Source organism: Bombus vosnesenskii, unplaced genomic scaffold (assembly GCF_011952255.1).
Source record: "Bombus vosnesenskii isolate JDL3184/JDL3185 unplaced genomic scaffold, Bvos_JDL3184-5_v1.1 scf7180000013403, whole genome shotgun sequence".
Taxonomy (NCBI): Eukaryota; Metazoa; Arthropoda; class Insecta; order Hymenoptera; family Apidae; genus Bombus; species Bombus vosnesenskii.
Genome location: NW_022883026.1, coordinates 548,436 through 573,062, shown reverse-complemented (window position 1 = coordinate 573,062; position 24,627 = coordinate 548,436). Strand labels below are relative to the sequence as shown.

The 24,627-nt window shown below is 39.0% G+C and overlaps 1 protein-coding gene across 2 annotated transcripts in view; it reads right to left on the bottom strand.

Annotated features, from left to right (window-relative positions):
* Positions 1–24,627, bottom strand: part of LOC117237861 (semaphorin-1A-like) — a 380,261-nt gene that overhangs the window by 218,179 nt on the left and 137,455 nt on the right. For both annotated transcript variants that reach the window (XM_033502264.1, XM_033502266.1), the window contains exons 3-4: positions 15,910–16,006; positions 8,246–8,297 (exon numbers count right to left, since the gene is read on the bottom strand). In XM_033502264.1, the coding sequence (XP_033358155.1) occupies positions 8,246–8,297; positions 15,910–16,006 (149 nt within the window). The remainder of the gene's footprint in view (positions 1–8,245; positions 8,298–15,909; positions 16,007–24,627) is intronic.

The window sequence follows — 24,627 nt, the reverse complement described above, 5'->3', positions numbered from 1 at the left end:
AAATTGTAAAACGGGTCAATTTGACTGGTGTGGTAGTTCTAATGTTAAAAAACCAGCACGATAACGGGCTATTTTTCCAGTATCTAATAAATATTCAAATCTATCTGAAAGTTAATTATTATTCAATATACCGATAAGTGTAATCTTCTTAACTGTCGATTCCTCGCAGAAGAATTCTTTTCTTGGAATAAAGTTCTGCTTGCAACGCTATCCATACCGAGGTATAATTTCCATGCAGAACAACATCTCCCTTATCTAAATAATAGAGCACCGTCTCCAGGAAATCTTAAAACGTCGCGAAATGCCTCTAAACCGAATCGAGTCGTCGCAACAGCCCGCAGCAGTAGCTGTTGCCAAAAGAAACAAGCTGAAGAGCCGCGTTGCAAAAAAGAGAAAGAGAATACTAAGAGCACGAAGAAGAGGAAAAAGGAGACAGCCACGGAGGACGAGCCGCGGTAAGATCCGATCCTTCTCTTATCTCGGCCTCATTGTCGTCAGAAATAACGATGCACCGTCGAGTTCGGAGGTAACACTCGAGTCACGAAACTTGCAGCTCCAGTCACAGATAGAGGAAAAAGATGAAGAGGAGAGGAGAGAAGGAGGCCGTGGCTAGGATGGGTGGAGGGATAGGAGTCGCTAGACTCAATTAGCCCCGCGGAAAACTTTCGTTGTGGGATTACGACGTCAACAACGTCGTTCCTGGCCAACCGACGTTCCGCGCCTACCAGCGAAATTGCGGTTCGTCGAAAAGGCGTCCTCTCTCGACTCTCGGCAGACAGCGCGAGACCATGTTCGTTCGCTGATCTCGACGGCAAACCGGTGTTTCCAGCCAGCGTTTCCTTTCTCCGTGCCAGCTTCCGCCGCAGCGTCTCGTTTCTGACTTCGACTCGTCGGCATCTTTTTCACTTCGAGTAAGTTTCCGTGTTTGTCGCACCACCGTTTCCACGCCGACGACTCTTCTGGCATACTCGACCAATTTTCAAGCGAATTATCTTCGGCTGAAATACACTTGCCTATCTCAGGGTCCATCGGCGCTTCTTTTATCGACCGTTCACATCTATTCGAAATGTTCGGTGCATTTTTAAAGATCCATTCTCGTTCTGTGAGAGTGAAACGATCCGATCGGTAGGAAAAATCTTTCAACAATATAAATAACGGTAGATTGCCTTCGATAACTATTGAGATATGTGTAGTTTTGTCTGCTGCACTAGATTAGCCGTGTAGTAGTGACACGCATATATGAGTGTGAGTGTGTGAAGTATGCGCGTGCATAGCGTCTCGTAGGACAGAAAAATGCAACTGTTCCGTTGGTAATGTGGTAAAGAAGATGGTGAGACAAAGAGAGTGCTGAGACGCGTGCAAATATGTATCGACAAATATCTTGTAAATCACATATGAAATAAATCTGAAACTATTTTGATATCAATTTTAAATGTAATCTAAGTGTTCCTACACATATATTTCGGCGATTAAGATGCACAATTATCAACAATAAGAAAAGTAAACTAAAATTTCAGGGAATTGAAAATACCTTAAAATCGGTCTGTCTTTCGTTTTAATCGCGTAAATTCGAGACAAACCCGTTTCTTCGGCGAACCGTTTATTAGATTCGATGATACTTTAATTCGTTTTCATGTAATGTAATGTAAAATCTTTATAGATTACTCGTTTCACGGATCTGCTCGAACTTCGAAATAGAGTGGCGTACACCGATACAAAGCGATCTTTCGCTGTAAAAAGCGTTCGATATTAACCTGATATTAAGACTTTCTCGTCCAATTAGCTCGATTAACAGCGCAACTTGCTTGGTTTAACTTTTCATTACTTGGTTTAATTTTTCATTATCGAATCTTTCGGCAACGTTCTTTCTTCTCGCCTTCTCTCCTTCTTTCTGTCTTCGATCTTCTGGTAGTTCTGTACCGCACCTGTTCGTTGGGCCTTCGATGCGGTGACTTCTCCCAAAGAAATTTCCCCCCACAGTGCAAAGCGACATGGAACGCGGAAGATCGGTGGAATATCAGAGTCACGTAGCTAAGCTGAATCGAGAATTCTCGCGATTCTGTCACTTTGTTGGATCGGATCGTCTTCGCGAATGACCTCGCGATCGCTCTCGTTATTTCCAATTTACAGTTTACACCGAACTCTGGCAGAGAAACTCCATACGAACGACAAGAATCGGTTACGGAAAAACACTGGCAAATGATTAACGTGCATTGAAGAAAGAAGAGGGTAAATATCTGTATATTTGTTATACTTGTAGGAAAACGACAAAAATGCGATAGAAAAGTATATAAGAAACATAGAACAAACACAAGAACGTATTTTCATGTTACCAGTTTCTATTATTGTTACTATTCCTTCGTTTTTTTTTTTTTTTTTTTTTTTGCCAGTTACCATTTTTATGTTACCAGTGTCCAAATAATATCCCAAATTTCCCAATCGTGTTTCTATCGATATTTAGAGAGAAGAAGGAAGATTATTTTATCACACAACTTGGAATACATAGATTCTTCTTTAATTAGTTTCCATTACGACGAAACACGACGTTACGACTGCACCTGTTATTTCAAGTTCTTGATATAAGATTTTTGAAAAGGACAGGAAACCTTGCGTGTACCCATTCAAATGGAGAAACCTGCTGTAGGGACTTTGCTTGTGATCGATTGTTTGTAAACGCAGACACGAGAAACCAGACAGATAATAGTGAACTCGCCTTGCTGCTCGCGAAACGTTGACTCCATTTCGGGTGGTTAACGGATGAACGTTAAATACCCAAAGGCGAGCTCCACTGTAGTAACTCGATTGACTTTTCCATCCCTTTGTACGAAAGATGGATACCAACGTCCTTAACCGTTTTAGTGCCACGCAGCGCGATCGCGCTGTTGACGTACTGTGGTGAACTGTGTCGTGATGCTCGGTTATGATCGTCAATTCGCAACGCGCTCGGTTCCGAATGTAGCTCGTCGCGAGTCATATTAAAGTTTCCTCTCGGAATTACTTTTTTCAAATAATCGTAAACAACCTGCATAAACGAAAAAAAGAACAGCGCGATCGCAGAGTGAATCGGCATTTCTCAGAAATGAATGAACGAAGCGCTATCGCGCTACATGCCACAATCCGACACGGATTCTTAACACTAGAACTATCGATAGTTATCACGAAGCTATTTCTACCAAAACTAGTGAAAATGACTGGCCTTTAAAAAATACGTAATGATGGAATATTTTTATATTTATTGATTTATTACTTTCTTACGTTGTCCGAAAAGCTTCTTTCGTTTTATGAGAAAATAATAGACGCACAATGTTTATTGTTTTATATTAGTTTATTGAATTATGCACGAACGTAATAATAGAAATGGAACGAAATAAATCATACCTAATTCAATAGAATAATGTAAAAGAAATTGTTGTTCATCTATCATCACTAGAACTACCGAAGGTTAACACTAAGTTATTTTTACCAAAAAAAAACAGTCAAAATGACTGGTCTTTAAAAAATATGTAATGATGGAATATTTTTATATTTATTGATTTATTACTTTCTTACAAAAGGAATTCCATGTTATGTAGTACATTTTTGGTGTTATTAATCCATCTGGGACCATGATCCCTAAACGAGGGTTGACACATTTATAAAATTGTAGAACCAGTCATTTTGAATGGTGTGGTATTTCTAATGTTGCGATTTAGCGATCGATCCGGAATTTTCCTGATAACTGATATCATCATATCGAATGATACGCAGTAAAAATTTCAAAAACGCGTGGCAAGTTGTACAAAACGAGGAAACTAGCTAATTGGGGTTCGATAAACAGATTGCAGGATCCTTTTACACTTTGACAAGTACCAGTCGTCTTGACTGGTGTTGGTATAAGTAGCCTTGATATAAAATTATTTTCAGTTTGAATACATAAAAAAGAAAATAAAATTCATTATATTATTCCTTTAGTTATCGTTGCGAAAGTTATTACGTCATGGCGGAAAAAATATATAACATGAAGTAGAAATTTTAAACCTGTTCGAACCTATGGGATCCAACTATGGGGAACAGCGAGTAATTCCAATATAGAAATTCTTCAACGATTCCAATCAAAAACGCTAAGATTCTTAATACGCACCTTGGTATGTTACCAACGAAACAATACATCGCGACCTTAAGATACCTACAGTTAAAGAAGAAATATCCAAATTCAGTAATAGATATAACATAAGAGTTAATAACCGCTAAAACCCATTAGTTACATAATTACTTGACCCGATGTATCAGATCCGTAGGCTAAAAAGAAATTATCCTCTAGATTTAAACATTAGATTCAGCAAGAATCAAACATAGCATAATTACTTATTATTCACGTTATAGTACCACGCCAGAATAATTTACTTATAATTCTCAATGAGAGTTGATTGTGAAATTCTCCCAAATAAAAAAATAAAAAAAAGAAATAGCAGGAATTTTAAAATAAAATTGTAAAACCAGCCAATTTGACTGGTGTAGTGGTTCTAGTGTTTTAAAAACCTCTGGCACTAAAACGGTTAATTTGAAAGCGAAGAACCAATATAGAATATAGGCGTATGGGTAGATATTATACAGCGTTTCATAGAACAATGTCGACATCGTCGGTGTCGTTCCATGAAATATTACATCGGTACGAACAAATTGAACGAACGAACCGTTGCCCGTTTTTCCTACAACGGCCGGCTCGCTTCATCTAGCGGCGGACTTTTTATCGAAGTTAGGGTACGTTTACGTTGGAGCTGCGATGAACGATAAGAGCGGCGACGAGAGCGAACCATAGAAACACATGCAATTCCGTTATATGCTTCTATTATAAAACAATTCCATGTATTTCTACGGTTCGTGGTCATCGGCGATCTTGTCGTTCAGCGCAGCTGCAACGTAAACGTAGAAGAACTTCAAGAAAAAGGCTACAAATCGTAACGTTTTGTATTTCTATCGTATTCGAGTCGCCGATCACAGTTCGGGTAATTTCAATGTGCTGATCGTCGATGCTTCGCATTCAACTTAACACTAGAACTACCGACAGTTAAGACGAAGCTGTTTCTACCAAAAATTATAATTGTATAATTGTTTTGGTTACCGCTGCAAAAGTAATTACATCGTTGCGGAAAAGGAAATGTAACGCGAAGTAGGAATCTTAAAATAAAATTGTAAAAACAATCGTTTTGAGTGTCGTGGTAGTTGTAGCGTTAAAGATGATCGGCTCTCAGAAAGATCAAACCCTAGTGTCGCATCGAATTAAATTTGAAGAGCCACGCTCGGCTTTAACCTGTCTACTCAAAATAATTGTACTCGAAATACTCGTACTCGTTTTATCGCGGCGCATAAAAGCGAGACAATCATAGACTTGACACAGCAGCTCGAACGAAACGTAAATGATTCGATCGATCGGTTAGTTGATCCGACGATAGGGATAATTGTAATTGAAACTCGTAGACGGAAGTGTCAATTACCGTTCGTCGTCGTCAAACAACCGAGGCAGGTATCAATAACAACGTCGATCAATGCTTTTTTTAACACTTGCACGTTAATGGATGATACGTTTGCACGACAGGAACTAATAAAAAGTGTTAAATAAATAGCATCGACATCTCGAAGATCGCATGCTGAATTAAAAAGTCGATTAAAAGTCGAACGAAGATATTCGCTGTCTTTGCCCTTTTGAACTGATAATTCTCGAAATATAGGTCGAACGTAGCAAGTAAGTATCGAAATAAATTTAGCATTGCGCAAATAGAAGATCAGATTGAAAGGTGCGTCGATATTTCGAACGGTGTGAATTTATCTGGAAATCCATTTCTGCAAGACGAAGTTGTTTCTGTAAATACCGCAACCGCGAAATCTAAAGCGTACCACGAAAATGTCGACCTATAGGAACTATAGGAGAATATGATATAATCGACGTACAATTCCCAAACGTATCGGAAACGAAGCAGTTCATAGTTGGCGCTATGCTTTCAGATATTAATTAGCACTTCTTGGTAATTCGATATCGTAATTTTCACTCACGCAAGATGGTTTTCGAGCATCGAGATCGTCAATTTTATGCAGATTCCATTATTAGATATCCCATCTCATCTCATTTCTTTCCTTGTTTTATCTATTCATCGATCATGAATAAAAAATGGTAAATCCTTGGATCGCGCGACTAACTTGACGTTCTTTCCGAGAAGATTCGGAATATGATTCACGTAAAATTTACTAAATTGCAGAAAGTAATATTAGAAATATACAAGGCGAAAATGCAAAAAATACGGTTGAATGTTTGCGAAATTGCGGATCGTTCGTGTCTACGTTGGAAGAGGAAGCGAAACGTTTCCATCAATCTTCTGACAAAATTATAAATTAATTGCTGAGCAATTTCTTTTTACTTTCTTTCACGCCGATTTCCCTCGTCCATATCAATGAAAGTAAATTCGATTGCGTGGATCGTGAAACGCTTACGCGCGCATCTCGCGGCTCCGGTATCAGCGCGGCGTAAGAATACTCGCTTGCAATCTGTTACAGCGTGCACGAGGCCTACGGTCCACGGATAGAAACGTCGATTAATACGTGTCACCGTTCTATCAAGCGAGCTGCACGATGACGCGTAAGCTCGTGGTCGTAAGCTAAGTGTATCGAATCGATCATTATAGAAAGACGGATAGAGTGGATCAATTTACATTTCGTTTATTGATAAAACCGAGTACGTGTTTGCTGGATTTCAGAATTCACATACGAGATCCGTTATGAGCAAATAGCCACGTCGTCGACTGTGTTATTTTCGTAACGTTTAAATTTAGCGGATCGAAGGAACTATCGAGCGTGCCACTGTTTCGAGATCACGATATACCGAATGAGCTATAAAGGCAAACGAATCGTGGCTCAAGAACTCGCTGACTTTTACCATTCTCTCCCAAACGACCGAATCTTACGGCCAACGAACATGTCGCATCGATTTCTTTCCATCCTTCCCTTTTTTTTTTCTATGTATCTCTCTATCTCTCAAGCTACTTCTTCGATTCCCTTAGCAGTTTCGCAACTCACGTGCCTCTCGCTGCGGAACCGATATCCAGTCTGCGATTGCAGCTTCCATTTCACCTCCCGTGCGGGTGTTACATCGATTTCAGGCGGCCACAGGAGACATTACGACGATCCACTTGTTCTCCACCATGGCAAGACTCGGTTTGATCGATAGGACGCGCGAAATCGGTGAAATAAGCCGATAGAAAGACGATAGAAAGTCTAGTCGTGGCGGAAGTCGATCAACGGTTCTTTGCTCTTTGCAAAGGAATTCCAGTTGCTCGGATTACACGCGCAATTTGAAAAACACCTATTATCATGCAAATTTTATTCGCGCTCTTGCTCGGCTAATTTTACATTTTTTAGCGGAAGGAGGAAACTCCCTCTTTTCCCAAGTATCTTTATCTTCTTCTCTCTTTTCTTCCCTATTTTCATCCACCAGTAGAAACGCGCAATGTTCACGAGCGAAATTTTTTGGCCCTGGGCAGTGGACGTACAGACAGCGGCAAGTAATAGCAAAATTCGCATTGGCTGTGCCATCGCTTGCTTCGCGGCTTACCGTTTGCCGCTCTCTATGTCCAGGATCTTCTACGAAGATACACGATAACTCGCACGATCGTTGGAACGTTTTCTTTTGTTATAGAAAGAAATTTTTTTTATTTGAAAGCAGTTTACAATCAATTCTCATTGAGAATTATAAGTAAATTATTCTGGCGTGGTACTACAACGTGAATAATTAATGATCATCGTATGTTTGACTCTAGCTGAATCTAATGGCTATAGAAAAATTGCAAACAGAAAGATTGAAGAAAACGTTCGATGAATCGTGCGACTCACGAAAAAATCTCGAACTTTGTCCATTTTCAATGAGGAAAATCAGCGAGTGTTCGTTGGAACGAATTTTCCCAAGCTCCGATTGTTGATAGTACGCGAGTAGATGGACGTTATTCCACGCGAATAACGTTCTATCGATCGCGTTTGTCGCGCAGGAATAGCGATGATCGTATTTATTCCGCGGTACTAAAAACACTCGCTACATATAAATCGGATAAAACTGTAATTTGGAATCTGGCAATAGGAATCTGTTCCAGTTTCTGACAAACCGCTCTACGATGCCTTTGCGACGATCATCCGCCCTCCACGAATTTCAAGAAAAGCAACGTAATCCAAATTCATTGGATCGTTCTTCATCGAGTTTCGAGTTTTTAAACATTTCACTCACCTGATCGACGATCTCCGTTAGGTCGTGCAGGCTTATGTTGTAAATGGCGTTCCTGAAACAGAGAAAAAACACGATACGTAACGTTAAGTGTTTGCCTCGTAAATCTTTCGCCTAATCTCTTCGTATCTCGTATTCTTTCGCCCTCGAACGATCTCGAGTTGGACGCGGGATAAACATTAGTAATTACGATCAGCCTGATGGAACAACGACGGTTGAAAATCGAGTAAAAGCGCTCGGATGCTTCTCATGAAACAGGAATAAACTTTTGACCTCGGCGTGATCCCTCGATTTGTCCTTTCCTTTCCGCATTTGTCCGAGATCTTGGATCGAGAGTGTTTCGAGTATAGAGTGAAGTATAGATTTTTGCCTTAGGAAAAAAAGAGTCTTTACTTTCGAAAAAATTGCTCCGGTTAAGTATTCGAATTACGAATCGCTGAAATATAATATTAAACACCGAGAGAGAGAAGAAGCAAAGCTCTTATTTCTAAGAACATTTGCACAGCAGGAATGTTGATGAATAATAAAAGAATCGCGTCATGTCGCGTCGTTTACGATACTAGAAATATGAATCACCTTTGATTCGATCGTGTCCTACATCTTTTTTTACCCGAAGCGCAAATACTTAGTCAGTCTGCTGTTGTATGACTGACTGCTGCTGATACACAGAGAGGCAGAACGTTTGCACGTATCTGTATAGTCATAAAACGCCATAGGCCATAAATTTACAAAATATTAATCCCTTTCTCGTCCCAATCTTGCTTAAGATTGCTATTTGAACATCTACCTAAAGTGCAATCCAGGTAAGTTCTTTGAAGAGGATATTATCTTGAAATATGAATGTCCTATCAAGTTGTAGACCATTTTGGAACAGCATTGAACAGCGCGAGCAAGATAAATTGACTTTTCAATCGAATTAAAAATGTAAGTGCTTTATCTTTGACGTTTTGATTTTCAATCAAACGTGTTTGTACTAGACGCGAGGCGATAAGTTTCAAGCTAAATTAATTAAGTTCGATATTAAGTTAGAACAGGTATTAAGCCAGCCCTAATGCATCGCCTTTAATATGTCACACGTAACGCAACTTGGAAACTTCGTTTAGCCGCGTTTCACTGCAATTAGTTTATTTAATCGCAACGACGAAGTTGCTTGCCACTTTTCCTTAATGGTCTAATCGCTCGGCCAATCTCCAGATTTTTGCAACTCACTTGTTTTTATTACTTTAAAGAGAGTAGTACGAAGTATGTAACGAAAGAATGGACGATATTTTTCGACAAATAAGATTAGTTCAAAAATTGAATGTGTAATAAGATAATACTAATTAATTCGGTAGCCTTAGTTCCATCGAAAAAATGATTTAGAAATTATGTACCGATAAATTGAAAATGGATGACAGGTAATAACGTTCAATGATCACCACATTTACCTTTTAACACTTTGACTGTCACGTCGAAATCACACGTTTCGCTCAGGACGCCACGGGAGTATTTTTATTATTCAAAGCATATAATGGCAAAATAATAATAAATTGATGATGCAAGACAACATTCTTCCCCAATGGACCGTTTATCTGATTGGTGGTCACGACTGACCACCGTGGCGCCTACACACACGTTGTAAGAAAAATATAATAGCGTGCCTAGATACAATTTACACGCTTCTATTTATGTTCTTTTCTTATTGTATATACATGTAATAGAGTTCATTTGTTACAAAAATATTAGGTACGTTACAAATTACATCTCACTTTAATATACGTAATTTCCTTAACACTTTGACTGCCACGACGAAATTACATTTTATTATTCAAAGCATATAATGGCAAAGTAATAATAAATTGATGATGCAAGACAACATTCTTCCCCAATGGACCGTTTATCTGATTGGTGGTCACGGGTGACCACCGTGTCGCCCTGGTAACAGTTGATAGCGACATATTATAACGAGGTTTCGTTTATTTCAACAAAACATTCGCATTCGTTATTTCGTCTTAAGCAAAACGTGCAGAACATATTGTTGAAACGTGTAGAAGATATTAGGCTGAAATTGTAGAGGTCCGCGAAGAAAATTATGTTTGTGATAAACCAATGGTAGCGGTAGATTACAACGGAGGAAAATGTGCTGTAGATTTATCAGATCAAATGGTAGCATATTCTACACCACATAGAAAAACCCTCAAGTGGTATATAAAATTAGCTTTACAGTTATTGTTAAATACATCAATTTCAAACGCGATGATACTCTATAAACAAGCAACAAAAACAAAGATCAAGGTATCTGATTTTAAAATGGCACTCGTAATGCACCTTACACAGTGTCATTCATCAGAGTCGTCAAATATACTTATTCGACAAAAATCGCGACACGAAATGCAGAAGAAAGAAGGGCAAGCGTACCTGGCAGGAAAATTTTGCAGAGTGTTATAAAAAAATGTTAAGCAGTTAGGATCAAAAATTGCTAAGAATCGGACGAGAAAGGTGACCACCTATTGTCAAGATTGTACTGATATGCCACATTTATGTTTAAATTGTTTTAACACAGTGCACCGTTAGGTGCAAGATTTGTTCCCATTTTTTTCTTATTAATGTTCTAATAAAAATGTTTAATTGTTCAATGGGCCACTTTTTATTTCAAAGTATCTTCTATTTATCGATTATATTCAAAATACTCTAACTGTCAATTTTCATTCAATTTTTACAATTGTTAAAAGTTCAAGCGCTCCGGTCACTAATGACCACCTTGGCGTCACAGGAGAAAACGTGGCAGTCAAAGTGTTAAAAAAGTATTATTACGTTTATAATCTCGTGGTAAACGCGATGTAGATGTTCCCGTTGTTAATTGCGATCGCAGTACTGAAAGATGGTCGCACGGAAACTGGAGAAAAAATACACGTTGGGTGGAAAAATAAAAGTTATTTTGAAGTTAACACCGGTGCAATTTCGAACTATATATCAGCGAGACAAAAGCATCGCTTTATCTGAAAACGCCACACGATACTCGAACTACAGCGGAAAAATAAAGTCATTCAATCCGAATGAAAATAACAGCGACACAAAAATTTATGTTACTTGGACAATACGCGTGTTTATGCACACCGTGGTTATTGTTGCACGATATCGACACGATTAGCCGAATAATTAACACGTAATTGAATGCATTCGTTTCAAGCAATCACGTGTTTAACATCAAATATCATTTACTAAATTGTCTTCTCTTATCTCTATCTCTTATTATTTTTTGAATTATGGACGATAAAGATCGCGTCTTCAAATAGTCCTCAGTTATCTTGATTTCCTGTTATTGTAACTTTTTCATTTGCTAACGTAATCACACATAATCAAATTTATTTGGTAAATTTAACGAACCGTTTTCCCCACACTATTCTATTTGCGTTAAATATTTAATAATAATACTAATATAATACGATACTAAAACAGCAGCACCGACTGATATTGTATGACTGCGTTGTGGTCGCAAATTTGTTCGCTTCGAATAATTTTCTACTAACCGATAGTTACGTCCGACAGCTTAGAACGAGTTTAAATCTTCGTAAGAACATGTATGCAAGTTTGCGACGTGATCAAAGAGAATCGATTTACGGGTATAACATCGCTACTTCCTATCTTTCCTTTCTCTTTCTGCAATCCAATTCCGTAGTCGTTGGAGATAAAACGCAACGCCGAATGCACACGTAGCGACTCTATAACGAAAGCACAAAAAGAAAAAGCACGTTACCGCGTCGATTAACAACTTCTTCCAAGCAAACGTTGCGTTTCTGAAAACGCCTCCTTGACGCGATCACAGTTTCGCTTCCCAACGTTTGAAAAGACACGAAGTTAATAGAAATTTCCACGAAAGAAGAAATCCTTTGAATATGATTCCCAAACGATCAGATACGAACGCCAGCAGACACCGTCATCTCGTTTCTCATGAAACAATGATACATTAAAATATAATGAGCATTATCATATCTGTGCCCCATTCACAAGCTCCAACTTTCTACCATTGAAATCACCGAGACACGCGGTAATCGCGAAAGGAAAAGTTCAAACGAAGCTTGCACCGGAAAATTTCGAGCTAATCTAGATCAGGTACCCCGCTGGGGGTAGCCACCCACATGATAATCAAACGGCCAAAAAATTCTACCAAATGTTCAAATCGGACAAATTGCGAATGTAAACAACTAAATAAAAAAAAAAATCTAGATCGATGTGGGATTGTTTGGAAAAACAGAGACTTACGATCCAAGTTTCTGTACCGCCTCCTCATAATGGCCTCTACGATAGTTAACAAGGCAAAGCGTCGGGCTTGTTATTATTGTTACATCGGTTAGCCGAGCAAATTATCCAACGTACACCGTAGTAATAACTGTTACATTAAAACAGCGAGTAACTACCGAGCGTGATTTATTCGCTCAACTGCCATACCAATCGTCCACGGCTCTAAATTGCAAACCTTGAATCGTACACTACGCAAGCTGATATCGACTCGTTATTGCATCTGTAGCGTTCGATACTGCCACATATCGAAATCAGGCGTTACGTTCCATTAGAAACGTATTGTTGCATCGTCGTTGTTGTCACGTAGGAGACACAAGAAATCACGAAATTGATTTATTGGGCTTAAATATGCCATCGGCTAAAAATTTGCATGATGTTTGGAATCATACCATTCTAGCCGACTTTACTTTATATATTTATTATTATTACTTTATATATTTATATTATTATTACTATTATTAATTTACTGTTATTAATTTAATTATTATTATCTATTACTATAATTATTATTATTATTTATTTTATTATTACTATATATATTTATTATATTACTTTATATATTTATTATTATATTTTATACCTTTGCGTGTAACCATCGTTCGGTTTCAGATTCCGAGATATTCGCAAGAAACTGTCGGTGCCACTGCAGTGAATTTTGCCTATAGTTGTGCATCTGTGGCAGTGTCGCGTAAGAGACACAAGAAATCACGAAATTGACAGATCACCGGTGATCTCCTATTTCACAAATAAGGTAAAGAATTGAACTTTAGATATAGTAGGAAAATTTATCGTATGAATCTAACAGAGAGAATGTCAAGAGCTGATATATATACCGGTGATGTATTTTGTCTATAATTGATTTAGTACGTTGCTTCCATGTAAGTTGTGTGCCTAAGTGGAGTCCTAGGTACTTAACTTGCCTGCCATTTAATTGGATATTTGGTGGTTTCCGTTTTCTTAGCATAAATGTAATATGCTTGCATTTACTGGGCTTTGCTTTTATTTGTTTATCTCGTAGCCATCTTTCTATTTTTGTGATGTGCTCTTGTAGTAATGTGGCTGCTATTTCTGGATCAGTGTGCCCGACTGTTCAAAAATGTGCGGGCCCTGGGAGCGCCGTACGCAATGTGTCAAGAATGTTAGAACAGAGTGTCTGGAGAGCTGATTTTGGGAAGGTTTATATACCATGGGTTTGGCTCTTATGAAGAGGATGTCGCCGAAGGTGTCGCAGGGCCGGGTCAGAGGTGGCCATGCTGTTACTGTTTTCTGACACTGCACACTCTCTACGTTGTTGTTTCGATGGCCTGTGGGATGTTCGTTAGACTCAGTTGGTTTTTCTATCACTAATTTATGACTCTGTGACATCGTCGTCGCGTCGTTCGGGAGAATCCACGATTACGCGATGCAACGACTATCGCGGATAATACGACGTCTATTTTAAAGACAATTGGCCAGCATTGCGTTGATAAAACTCGAGGTCGCTGGGATAATTGCCTCTCGCATTTTCTTTTGTTTCCACTTTCGCCATTGAAGTTATTAGAGAGGCGATCTTAACGGAGACTTGCCAGTATTGAGTTTCTATCTCTTCACAAACACATCTTTCGTCTGTTTAAAAAAAGAATTTTATTTTACCTCTCGCACGGAACAACGTGTTAATTTCGTCTGTTATTCTCGAGGTTATACGAAGGTTAATATCTTTAATGAGTTACGTCCTTGAAAAACAGTTTTCCTTCATACTTTTCCACGAGTCAAAACTGAAAATGAGCTGAAGTTTTTAACCGGACGATAGAGATAAGAAAGATGTAAAAACTGGAAAGAGATTAATGGAATCAGGAGAAGGGTCGTATTCAAGAGAGTAAAAGCATGCAATTCGAAACGTAAAAATTTAGTCTTGGAAAATTCGATCTTCCTTTTATTTCGTGCTTTTCGCCATTTGTTCGACAGACTTTAATCTTTAAAGTGAAAAATATTCACGCTAGAAAAGCGTTAAGAACGCGTTAAAAGCAGCGAAATACGGCGGTCCATAGCGAGGAAATACATCACCGGTGAAACTCGAAAACGTAAAATATAGTCTGCCGAAATTCAGTGGTCTTCGGTGCAGCCATTACGATTTACGATTTTCTTCTTCGGTTTTTCTTTCTCTTCTCTTTCATAGGTACTTTCGCGCTTCTCATCTTGCCAGTTATTGGTCGTACTAAAGGTTCGATATAATCGATATATCGATTATATCGCCTTTATTCCGCGTATGTACGTATGCATATCCTTTTCATATTCACCGATTACACACCTTTCCTTTACCGCGAACATTTATCGCAAAACACCCCGAGCTTTTGTGATCGTAAAAAAATTCGATATTTAAAGTGCTGCGAAATTTCTGATACAGTTACCGGTATCTTTTGAAATTTACGGAAAAATGAAAAATAAGAATCAAAGGAAATTAATTGGCATTACTGAATTTATTATTATATTAATATTTATTTAAAATTCCACGCGAATCTTATTACAATATATAATGCATGATAAATTAACTCGATTAATTTTAATTCGATTTAATTCAATTTCAATCGATTTACATATTAATTTAAGAAATGCTTTAAAATTTACGCTCCGAAATATCGTCCACGTTATTGCATTTTATTAACATGACGCAATTATATTCTGATAAACGTTAATAAGCTCGAGATCTAATTGAGTCAAGCTACCTCGCAGCACAACAACAGTACCCACAACGACGTGATAATTATTAAAATATATAATCCAGTACTGTTTTATCTTCTCCTAAATATCTTCACTGCGACAATTTTAAAATTACGCATTTCCTAACTCGATTACTTATAATTACTTTCTCGAGTCAGCCCACGCGACGACAATTGATTTCGCTTTTAACCGTTAACGTTTATTCGTCGGAAACGAAGCGCTTCGCCACACTGTTTCGCGAAAACGATCTCTTTCACAGATGCGAAAGGGTTAAAGACTCGACGAACGACGAAGAATGCAAGACAGAACAGGTGGTAAGTAGGAAGAAAGAAAGGTAGAAAGGAGACGATCACGGTACACCTCGACAATTGCCTCGCGTTTTTTCCGTTCTATTCGCTCGTGTCGGTAATTGAAAGCAATTTATTTCATATGAAAAAGACCGGTGGTGGTCGGGCCGGATCGATCCAAGGGAATACGACTCATGTAAAATGAAAGAGGACACGTCACAAGGGGTTGTGCGAGGGTGGAACCGCGTCATCGGGCTTGGTGCCGCGTAATCGAGGGAGTGACTCGACGGGAACCCGGATCGAACGACGGGAATATAGCCGATGACCATCTGCTGACCCTTGGCGGCGCGGCGCGCCAACAGCAGCAACGATCGGTAAAGAATCGAATCACGTAACAATTACCTGGCGCCAATCAGGATAGAAGTAGTCGCGCGCTCTAGGAGCTTGAAGTGCTCCACGTGGCTCTCGTTTCCCAGGAACCGCTGGCCAATCACCTCGCCTGAAACAGATCAAACGGATTTCTTGAGAAAGTAGCTCCACCACAAATCTGCCGCCTCTTGTCCATTATAGCTGTATCGCTGTTCTCGTCACACGACATATGTATCCTGTCGTGCTAAGAAGTGTAATTCATCGATAAAATAAAAATTGTAGAAAGTACACGAGGAAACTGTAAACGTTTGAAACGTTGTATCGTCGGAAGACAAAGTGAAACGCAAGCGGAACGGTCGCAAGGAAAAAAACAAAGAAACGATGATTAGCGCGAAGCTAAACGGAACGTGGAGTTAGTTACGCGTCATCGAGTCTAGTTCGACGACTATTATAACGCGTACAGTGCACGCAAGGTTACACGCGGTCTATTTCGCCAATTTCGCGCATAATTTACTCAAAATCTAAATCCGACTTCTCGTCAAACGCACCTCCATTTACCCACGATAATAGCCGACGATAAATCATCCCCTGGCCGATTACGTTTGGAGAACGGCGATTCCGTGGAACGATAACGATCGGAAGCGATGACTAACACCGTGACGAACGAAAGGCGAGCCCCGTTGCCTCGATTCGTTTCTTCGCCATCCCCAAAGAATCGCTGTTTCTCCCTTCGTGCTCGAGTCATCGAAGCCCTATATGCCCGCGTTAAAAATTACACACAAGCGGGAGATTTGCAGCAGAATGTTGATTGGTCGCACCGCCCATTATATATCGGGCCCGGCGTGCTTCTCTCTCAAGGTTCCTGCTGATTACGGCGCGTTTTACCGCCTTATAAAACGCCACGTCATACTCGCGTATACTCGCGCTTCCCAGCCCGTGTCCTACGTCCATGAATGGATTTTGCCCGTATACGTCGTCCCCCGGATGGCTACACTCCCACGCAGCTAGATTTATGCGCCAGATATAGATGCGTGGGTGTATCGGCGGCGATGCAGCGCGTCTCAATGGACGAACAGCTCGCTCGTCACTTGCTACGTACGATAGAACCGCAGCAGGAACGGCTAGATTTACGGCTACGCGCGATCCAATGCGTAAGAAAAACCGACCGTACGAAAGAAGACAGAGACTCGCTGCGAGTAGGAGAAACAGATCGAAGACGAGAAAGAGTAAGTCGAAGAACGGAGTAAAAAGTCCGAAGAAACCACCGTTCGTGCACGATGCCGGGGCAAGGAGAGTGTTGGAAAACGGGTTATAAGAAGAGAGAAGAGAAGCAACGTCTTGGTCAAACAAGACCAGCTCGAAAAAAGAAGAAGAAGAGAAGAACGGATGAAGAGCGTAGGAGGACTAGCCGGAGGAAAGAGAGATAAACAGTGAACGGTGGAACGGAAAGCAGGTAAGAGTTATGAGGTAGGGAAAAAAGAATCACCGGCAAGAAAAAGAGGCAGATGGAAAGGAAGAAGAGAGGGAAGGAAAACGGTTATGCAGAAGCGAAGAGAAAGAACACACGCGTAAGAGATTGCGGCAGAGTGTCTCTCAGGTCTTGGTCGACGATCAAGCGGTGCGCGCCTACTCTGTGGTGGCTGCCTTCTCCTCCATGCTCAACCCTTCTCGCCCTGCTAAAGCCCTCTCACTCGCCACTGTTGCCAGTAGGCTACTTCTTGCGCTATAACGTTTTACGACTCGGCCTCTCCGTTCGATATTTCTCCTCAGCTGGCCTCCTCTCAACCTGCTACCCGTCCCCGTATCTGGTGCACGCTCCGCGCTGGTACACACGCTGCATGCTGCATCGCGCGCGAGCTACTTTTCTCTCCTCTCCTTTTTCCTCTATCTCCATCTCCCTTGCCCTCCTCGACTCTTTCCACTCCATCTGTCCGTTTCTCTCCCCTTCACCACGCTGTTATTCGCGTTATACTTTTTCATGCACGCAGTCCACGAACGTAACCGCGATAAAGACTCGGCTGCGCTCGCCAGACGCCAGCGAGGGGACCATAGGAGCGTTGATCGGTGCTGGTCCGATTGTAGAAATCGTCCTCTGAATGGGGAAGTTCGCAGGGATCGAAAAGGCTCTGCGCTCGACACTTTTAGAGATGTTCGGGGAGAGAGTGCCGCGAATCGTTGCAAGCAGCGAGGAAAAATGGTCGGAGTATGGTAAGAGCCGAGTAATCGACCGACCACGAATTTATGAGTTTGAAGAGTTCCGTAGCGTACGACAGGATGGAGAGAGCTCGTATTTTTGTGTACTTGGCAACGACTGAACTTGATTTACGTGGTTCAGCTTGTGTCCCCTTGGTTCCTGGATAACGAGATCCACGCGGCTTTTACAAAATGATCTTTCACGAATTGAAAAGTAGTCGCGATGACGTGATTTACTTATTACATACGAGGAAATGTTATACGATGATGCGTGACATTGAGACGCGATTAAACACCGTGTCTTCTTATTTATATCTTTAATTTTCTCTTTTGTCTTCGTTCCTTTTGCAACTCTTTTTAAAATTCAACGAACGTCTACGAACAGTTCGTTAAAGCTTACTTTTTAGGAGACGCGAAAACACGTGCTTTTGGGTAGAGAGACAACGAAGGTGGAATTTATAATCGCGCTTCCAATTAATCTGATGTCCAATGTTTAAGGATTTAATAAATTAAAAAGAACCGGTGCTGTTTTGTGTCGTCCATCTTCCAGTACCAAGCAAATTCCATTGAAACAATACTCAAAGCTTCGATTCCTAGTAAAGTGACACGAATAAACGGTCTTACGAATATTTCACGCGCAGGATAACACACAAATGATGGAACGCGAGATTTTCACAGTTGCTTAACTATACACAAAGTTTCGTTGAAATCGGTGAACAAGGTAATACGCGCTCTCTCGTTAGAAATCATTCCGACTGCGAAAAGATTTCTCCAATCGCTTACCAATGTGTATTTTTAATCTACCAACTGGAAAATTTATGCAAATTTTAACGCATTCGTGAATTTTATCGATATCGGATAGCGTACTTAAATATCGGGAACAACTACCTGCAATTTCGACGACTTGATATTAGGTTGTCCGAAAAGTTTCGTTCGTTTTATAAGGAAATAGTGGAACAATGTTTTTTGTTTTATATTAGTTTATTGAATTATGCATGGACATAACAATAGAAATATAACGACATGGATCGTACCTAATTCAATAAAATAATATAAAACAGAAATTGTTGTTCATTATCGTCTTATGGAACGAAAGCAACTTTTGGGGACAACCTAACAGTAAATGATCTTTTTAACTACATTCGACACAGCTGTTTCTGTTTCATACTCTAAACGTGGAAGCTCGCAGTTGTATTAACGTCCGGATAGTTGAAAGGCACGGATCAACATAAACGTCGTTTATCAACGACAATGTTTAATCGATGTTGTTACCGTCGGTACACAGAGAAATTACAGCGTGATACATTTTCAAAATAACAGCGATAAATATAAGTACGAAGATATAGGTAGGTTCGAAAGGAACGTCTCGTTCTATTTTCAAGCGGAAACCCTATAGAAAGCGAGGCAATAACCGTGGAGAAACAAAGCAGCTGATGAAACTCTATATAGATGAGGGCGTACGAACGATAAACTCGTTGTAGAACAACACGTTCGATCGTTTGTATCTATCGCACGTGTTCTCGCCTCTGTTTGGTGAAAAACGCGGTAACAGTATCTAAACGCAACGATTTTTCATTTAGCGTAGGACTGACGGTGCATTTATTCCGATGAAATGCTTATTCATCGACTCGTGAACGTACGACGTGCATTCGTTCATTCATTCGACCACGATCGCCCGTGTGTTTCAAGTTCCCTCGAACTTCCTGCAGGCGCGTGCACGCCTATTTTATATTGTACGCGTTTTCCACGACGCTCATAGATAACTCGCTTGGTATAAAAAGCTCGGTCTTTTAAGAACACACGGAGAGAAAGGAGGAGGAAAGTTGTATTTGATCGCGGGTTGCAAATCTGATACGCTTTGCTCTGTGTCGTGAATGTAATCCATACTGATACTTAGTATTTAACTTCGTATCTTTCACTTTCTCTCCCTCTCACTCTCTTTCTCTCTCTTCGTTTCAGTAATTAACAACTTGTCGCTCGCTAAACCATTTAATCTGATCGGACAGTGCCGTTTGACATGACACCCTTTCTTTCCGTAGACGCACAAATTAAAGATGAAAAAATCCAATTGCCCGTGTCTGTTTTCGTTTTGCGTTATTTATCTCGCTGGCAACTGTATCGAACGTTTCTGCGAACGAAAAGGAAGAGAAAGGAAAGTGGTGCGTAAATTACCAAGAGAGGAAAATCTTCGTTTTTCGCCGAGCGATCCGAGCCACGATGTTACGAGCGCTGAGACACTCGTAAATGGAGTAATCCTTTGAATTCTTTTAGGACGGCTTTAGTTCTGTATGAGACAGCATACGAGAAGTACGTTGCACGTCTAGAGAGAAACGGTTATAAGGAAAAATCGAGTACAAGAAGCTTCTTATTCGAGACGCAAGCAGAAACGGAAATATGCGTAATATTGTGTTGCGCGTTACTCGGCCTCAAAGAAAATATAGCCAGTTAGAACGGCGATCGATTAAACCAGCGACGTAATTTATAAGTTCAATTTTAAGGCAGATTGGGGAGGACTGACGCGTAGGGAGCTCGATACAGTTTTATTAGGTTGTCCGAAAAGTTTCTTTCGTTTCATAAGATGATAACAATAGAACTACCACACCAGTCAAATTGACCGGTTTTACAATTTTATTTTAAGATTCCTACTTCACGTTATATTTTTTCCAAAATGATGTAATAACTAAAGGAATAATATAATGAATTTTATTTTCTTTTTTATGTATTCAAACTGAAAATAATTTTATATCAAGGCTACTTATACCAACACCAGTCAAGACGACTGGTACTTGTCAAAGTGTAAAATGATCCTGCAATCTGTTTATCAACCCCCAATTAACCAGTTTCCTCGTTTTGTACAACTTCCCACGCGTTTTTTAAATTTTTGCTGCGTATCATTCGATACGATGATATCAGTTATCAGGAAAATTCCGGATCGATCGCTAAATCGCAACATTAGAAATACCACACCATTCAAAATGACTGGTTCTACAATTTTATAAATGTGTCAACCCTCGTTTAGGGATCATGGTCCCAGATGGATTAATAACACCAAAAATGTACTACATAACATGGAATTCCTTTTGTAAGAAAGTAATAAATCAATAAATATAAAAATATTCTGTCATTACGTATTTTTTAAAGACCAGTATTTGACTGTTTTTTTTTTTTTTTGTAAAAATAGCTTTGTGTTAACCATCGGTAGTTCTAGTGATAATAGATGAACAACAATTTCTTTTGTATTATTTTATTGAATTAGGTATAATTTATTTCGTTCTATTTCTATTATTACGTTCGTGCATAATTCAATAAACTAATATAAAACAAAGACATTTTGCGTTTATTATTTCCTCATAAAACGAAAGAAATTTTTGGGACAACCTAATATATTGCGCATGTAATAGACGATAGGTAACCGTACGTTACAGTATACGGTGCTGCAAGTAAGTCGTGATAAGTTACGATTGTTTCAAGCAAATTTGTCGATGTGACATTTGTTTATTGGAAGAAGGACATTACCTCGCTTATATAAAGTTACAAAAATTAAAAAATCACCGTGTATTGATTTTTACGCAACGGTCCGACATTATCGGTGTTTTTCGTTTTTCTTTTAGGTTAACATGTACCACGTTTAAATGAAAAAAATTCAATATTACGCTGAATTTAAATGTACAAGACGATCGTTAAAATATTATTTAGTGTCATTTACACGATCTTTTTCCTCCAAGATGTACCGTACCCCCCACTCCCAGTCTCCTTTAGCTCTTTGCACTCCGAATTTTATTTCAATTTCGTTAGCAGCAGCTACCAATGCTTTTAACTGTTTTATTTGAAATTTACTTGAACTAAAAAAAAATAAGACAATTTAAATAAATAAAGGAAGAAACAAATTCACTTAAATACCTGTTTTATTCATACTATTGTTGTATTTTGTAATTTTTAAGTGTATGATATATCTTGAAACAATTTCCAGGATGCAATCCTGGTTTTTATTTTGACAAAAAAAGATGGACATGAAAGAATGTCGAGTGAGTCTCGACAAAGGAGCTCCTGAGATAAAAACTAATATCGAGTCACACTCGACATAGGAGTGCAAAGGGTTAATCCTTTAATATTCGACGATCTATTTTTTCGCGTATTTACTTTTACTTTTCATTTAAGTTTTATGCGAATTTCGATGCTGTTTGATTTTTAGCGCAAAAATAATCACATAAATCGTGGTCGTTCTACTGGAATGTTTTGCTAACTTTCTTACACTGTGTTTTCGTAGATATAGTAAGTATAGTAGTGGCGTTAATTATACAATGTTGCTGCGTGCAAAGTGTCCATTATTTTTAGACTACTGTATACTATGTTCACCGATTCGTAGGGGGTTAAGTAGTCGACGTCTCCTTATCACTGAACTCGATCAGTATACAGCAAGAGTTATAATCCTGACGTCATGCTTTCAACGCGCGGAAAATCGTCGCAAATCTTGTAATTTTACTCACGAATATAATATATATATTAATTGTAAATTGTAAAAGGAAAATACAAGCATCTAAAGCACAATAAACAACAGGAATCGTGATATTTATACGAAAAAAAAAATATCGCAACGAATAAACTATCGGCCTGCAACGAGTATTTTTATGTTTGAGGGAAATTAGTGTATTAATTGTAATTGATGTAAAGAAACACGGTACAGCTAATAATAATTCAAATGATAAACTTCATCTTTAATTAAGAGTTGAGAGACACTTACACCGGAGAAATAATCGCGTCGCGGAAACGTAAAAGTACACGAGTTCTATTCAAATTCTACTCGATATATAGCATTGCTAATTATATCGTATAAGTACGAATTTGTTTATTACTTCGCCTACTTTCGTTGAAAAACGCTTCCATTTATCGGTGTAGAATCAGCTTTTATCAAACTATCGGAATTAGATTTCCTTCACAGCGAAAACTCGATCGACACATAATATATCGTAATCTGAAAAATATAACCTAATTAACCCTTAGAGTGCTATGGACGCATACATGCGTCTGGCAAAAGCTATCGGTGTGAACTAAGGACACATATATGCGTTTGTCAATTTTTCCGAACACCTACGCAGAAGTAATACTATTACGCTTGTGTGAGATAAATATAAATGCATTCCTTATATATAATGCATATATTTTATATCAAAAATCTACCGCTTCGAAACAAAAATTTAGTGAATTTCATTTAGCGTTGATAAGAGACATTTAACGAAAATATTTCCAACGTAGAAGCATGGTAGGAGGAGGAAAGAGAAAGTCCGAGGATTTGCCATTTCGCTTAATTGATAGGCATTTGATGAAAATGTGTTGTTTGTGTGAAAAATAAGAGAAGGAGCGACACGCGATACGAATGCGGAAAATGCGATGTCGGATTATGTATCGATAATTGTTTTGAAATTTTTCACACACAACTGAATCATTAACTTCTGTTATATTTACTAAATTTAGTTTTCTAGTTTATCGTCTTCTAGTTTATTACCCAAATTCTAGTTTATTGTAAATTTCAATGTTTATAATAAATAATTAATACTAAAAAATAGCGCTCTTGAATCATTTAATCTCGTGCAAAAGAATTACTATAACTTATTACGATTTGCTCTTTGAATACTCAATCAACAGAGTTCAATCTAACGAAAAAGTACTCCGTCCACAGCGATCGTCAGCGCTGGCCGCGCGCCGTCCGTACGGACCGCATAGTATTCGGCACTCTAAGGGTTAATAACATGGGATCGTAATGAAGAAAGCATTTACTCTCGATTGACGTGCAAGAAATTATATTCGAGTCTCAGATTTCAAATGTTTCACGGACTATGGTGGGCTATAGGAACAGGTATCAGCGAGCAGTGTCGCTGGCGATTTAAAGTTGCAAGATCCGTTAACCGTACGACTAAACAAACGACCGATTTTCGTTGCAGATATTCGGTAAAGATTCCATTAAGGTAGGAATGGAAGTCGATGGATCTAGAAGATGCACGATTCCAGCCAAACCGACTTCCTTATACCATTTTACGAGCACATTCCACCTTACAACGCGCGTGCACATGTAGGTAAGTACGTCCGTGTATGTCCCGGCCTGCAAGCAATTTCCATATATTACAAGGAGAAGCGAGTTTCATAGAATTTACCGAATGGATGATTACAACAGACGTACGTTAGCTGTTAATTACTCTAATCAGACGTCGCTTCAAGATGAACGATGGTCACCTTAATTGTCCGTCTATGCTTCCATAATTTCGTTGAAAGATTTCGTTCGGTAACACGACTATTAAAAAAATATCGTTTTTTAAATTCCGAATAAATACGATACAGGATAAATCGTTGAGCGATCTCTCCGTGCAACTGCGATTATAATGCTGTAACGTTGATGCAGATTTTATTATTTGCAATTTAAAACCACCGTCGCATATTGTAAATGTATATGCTGCAACTTATACTAATTATTTCGATTCTCGTTATTATACGAATGCACTTTTCGATATGGCAATATACTGTTATCTGAATATTCGGTTTCATTCGTAAACGGAAAGAACACAA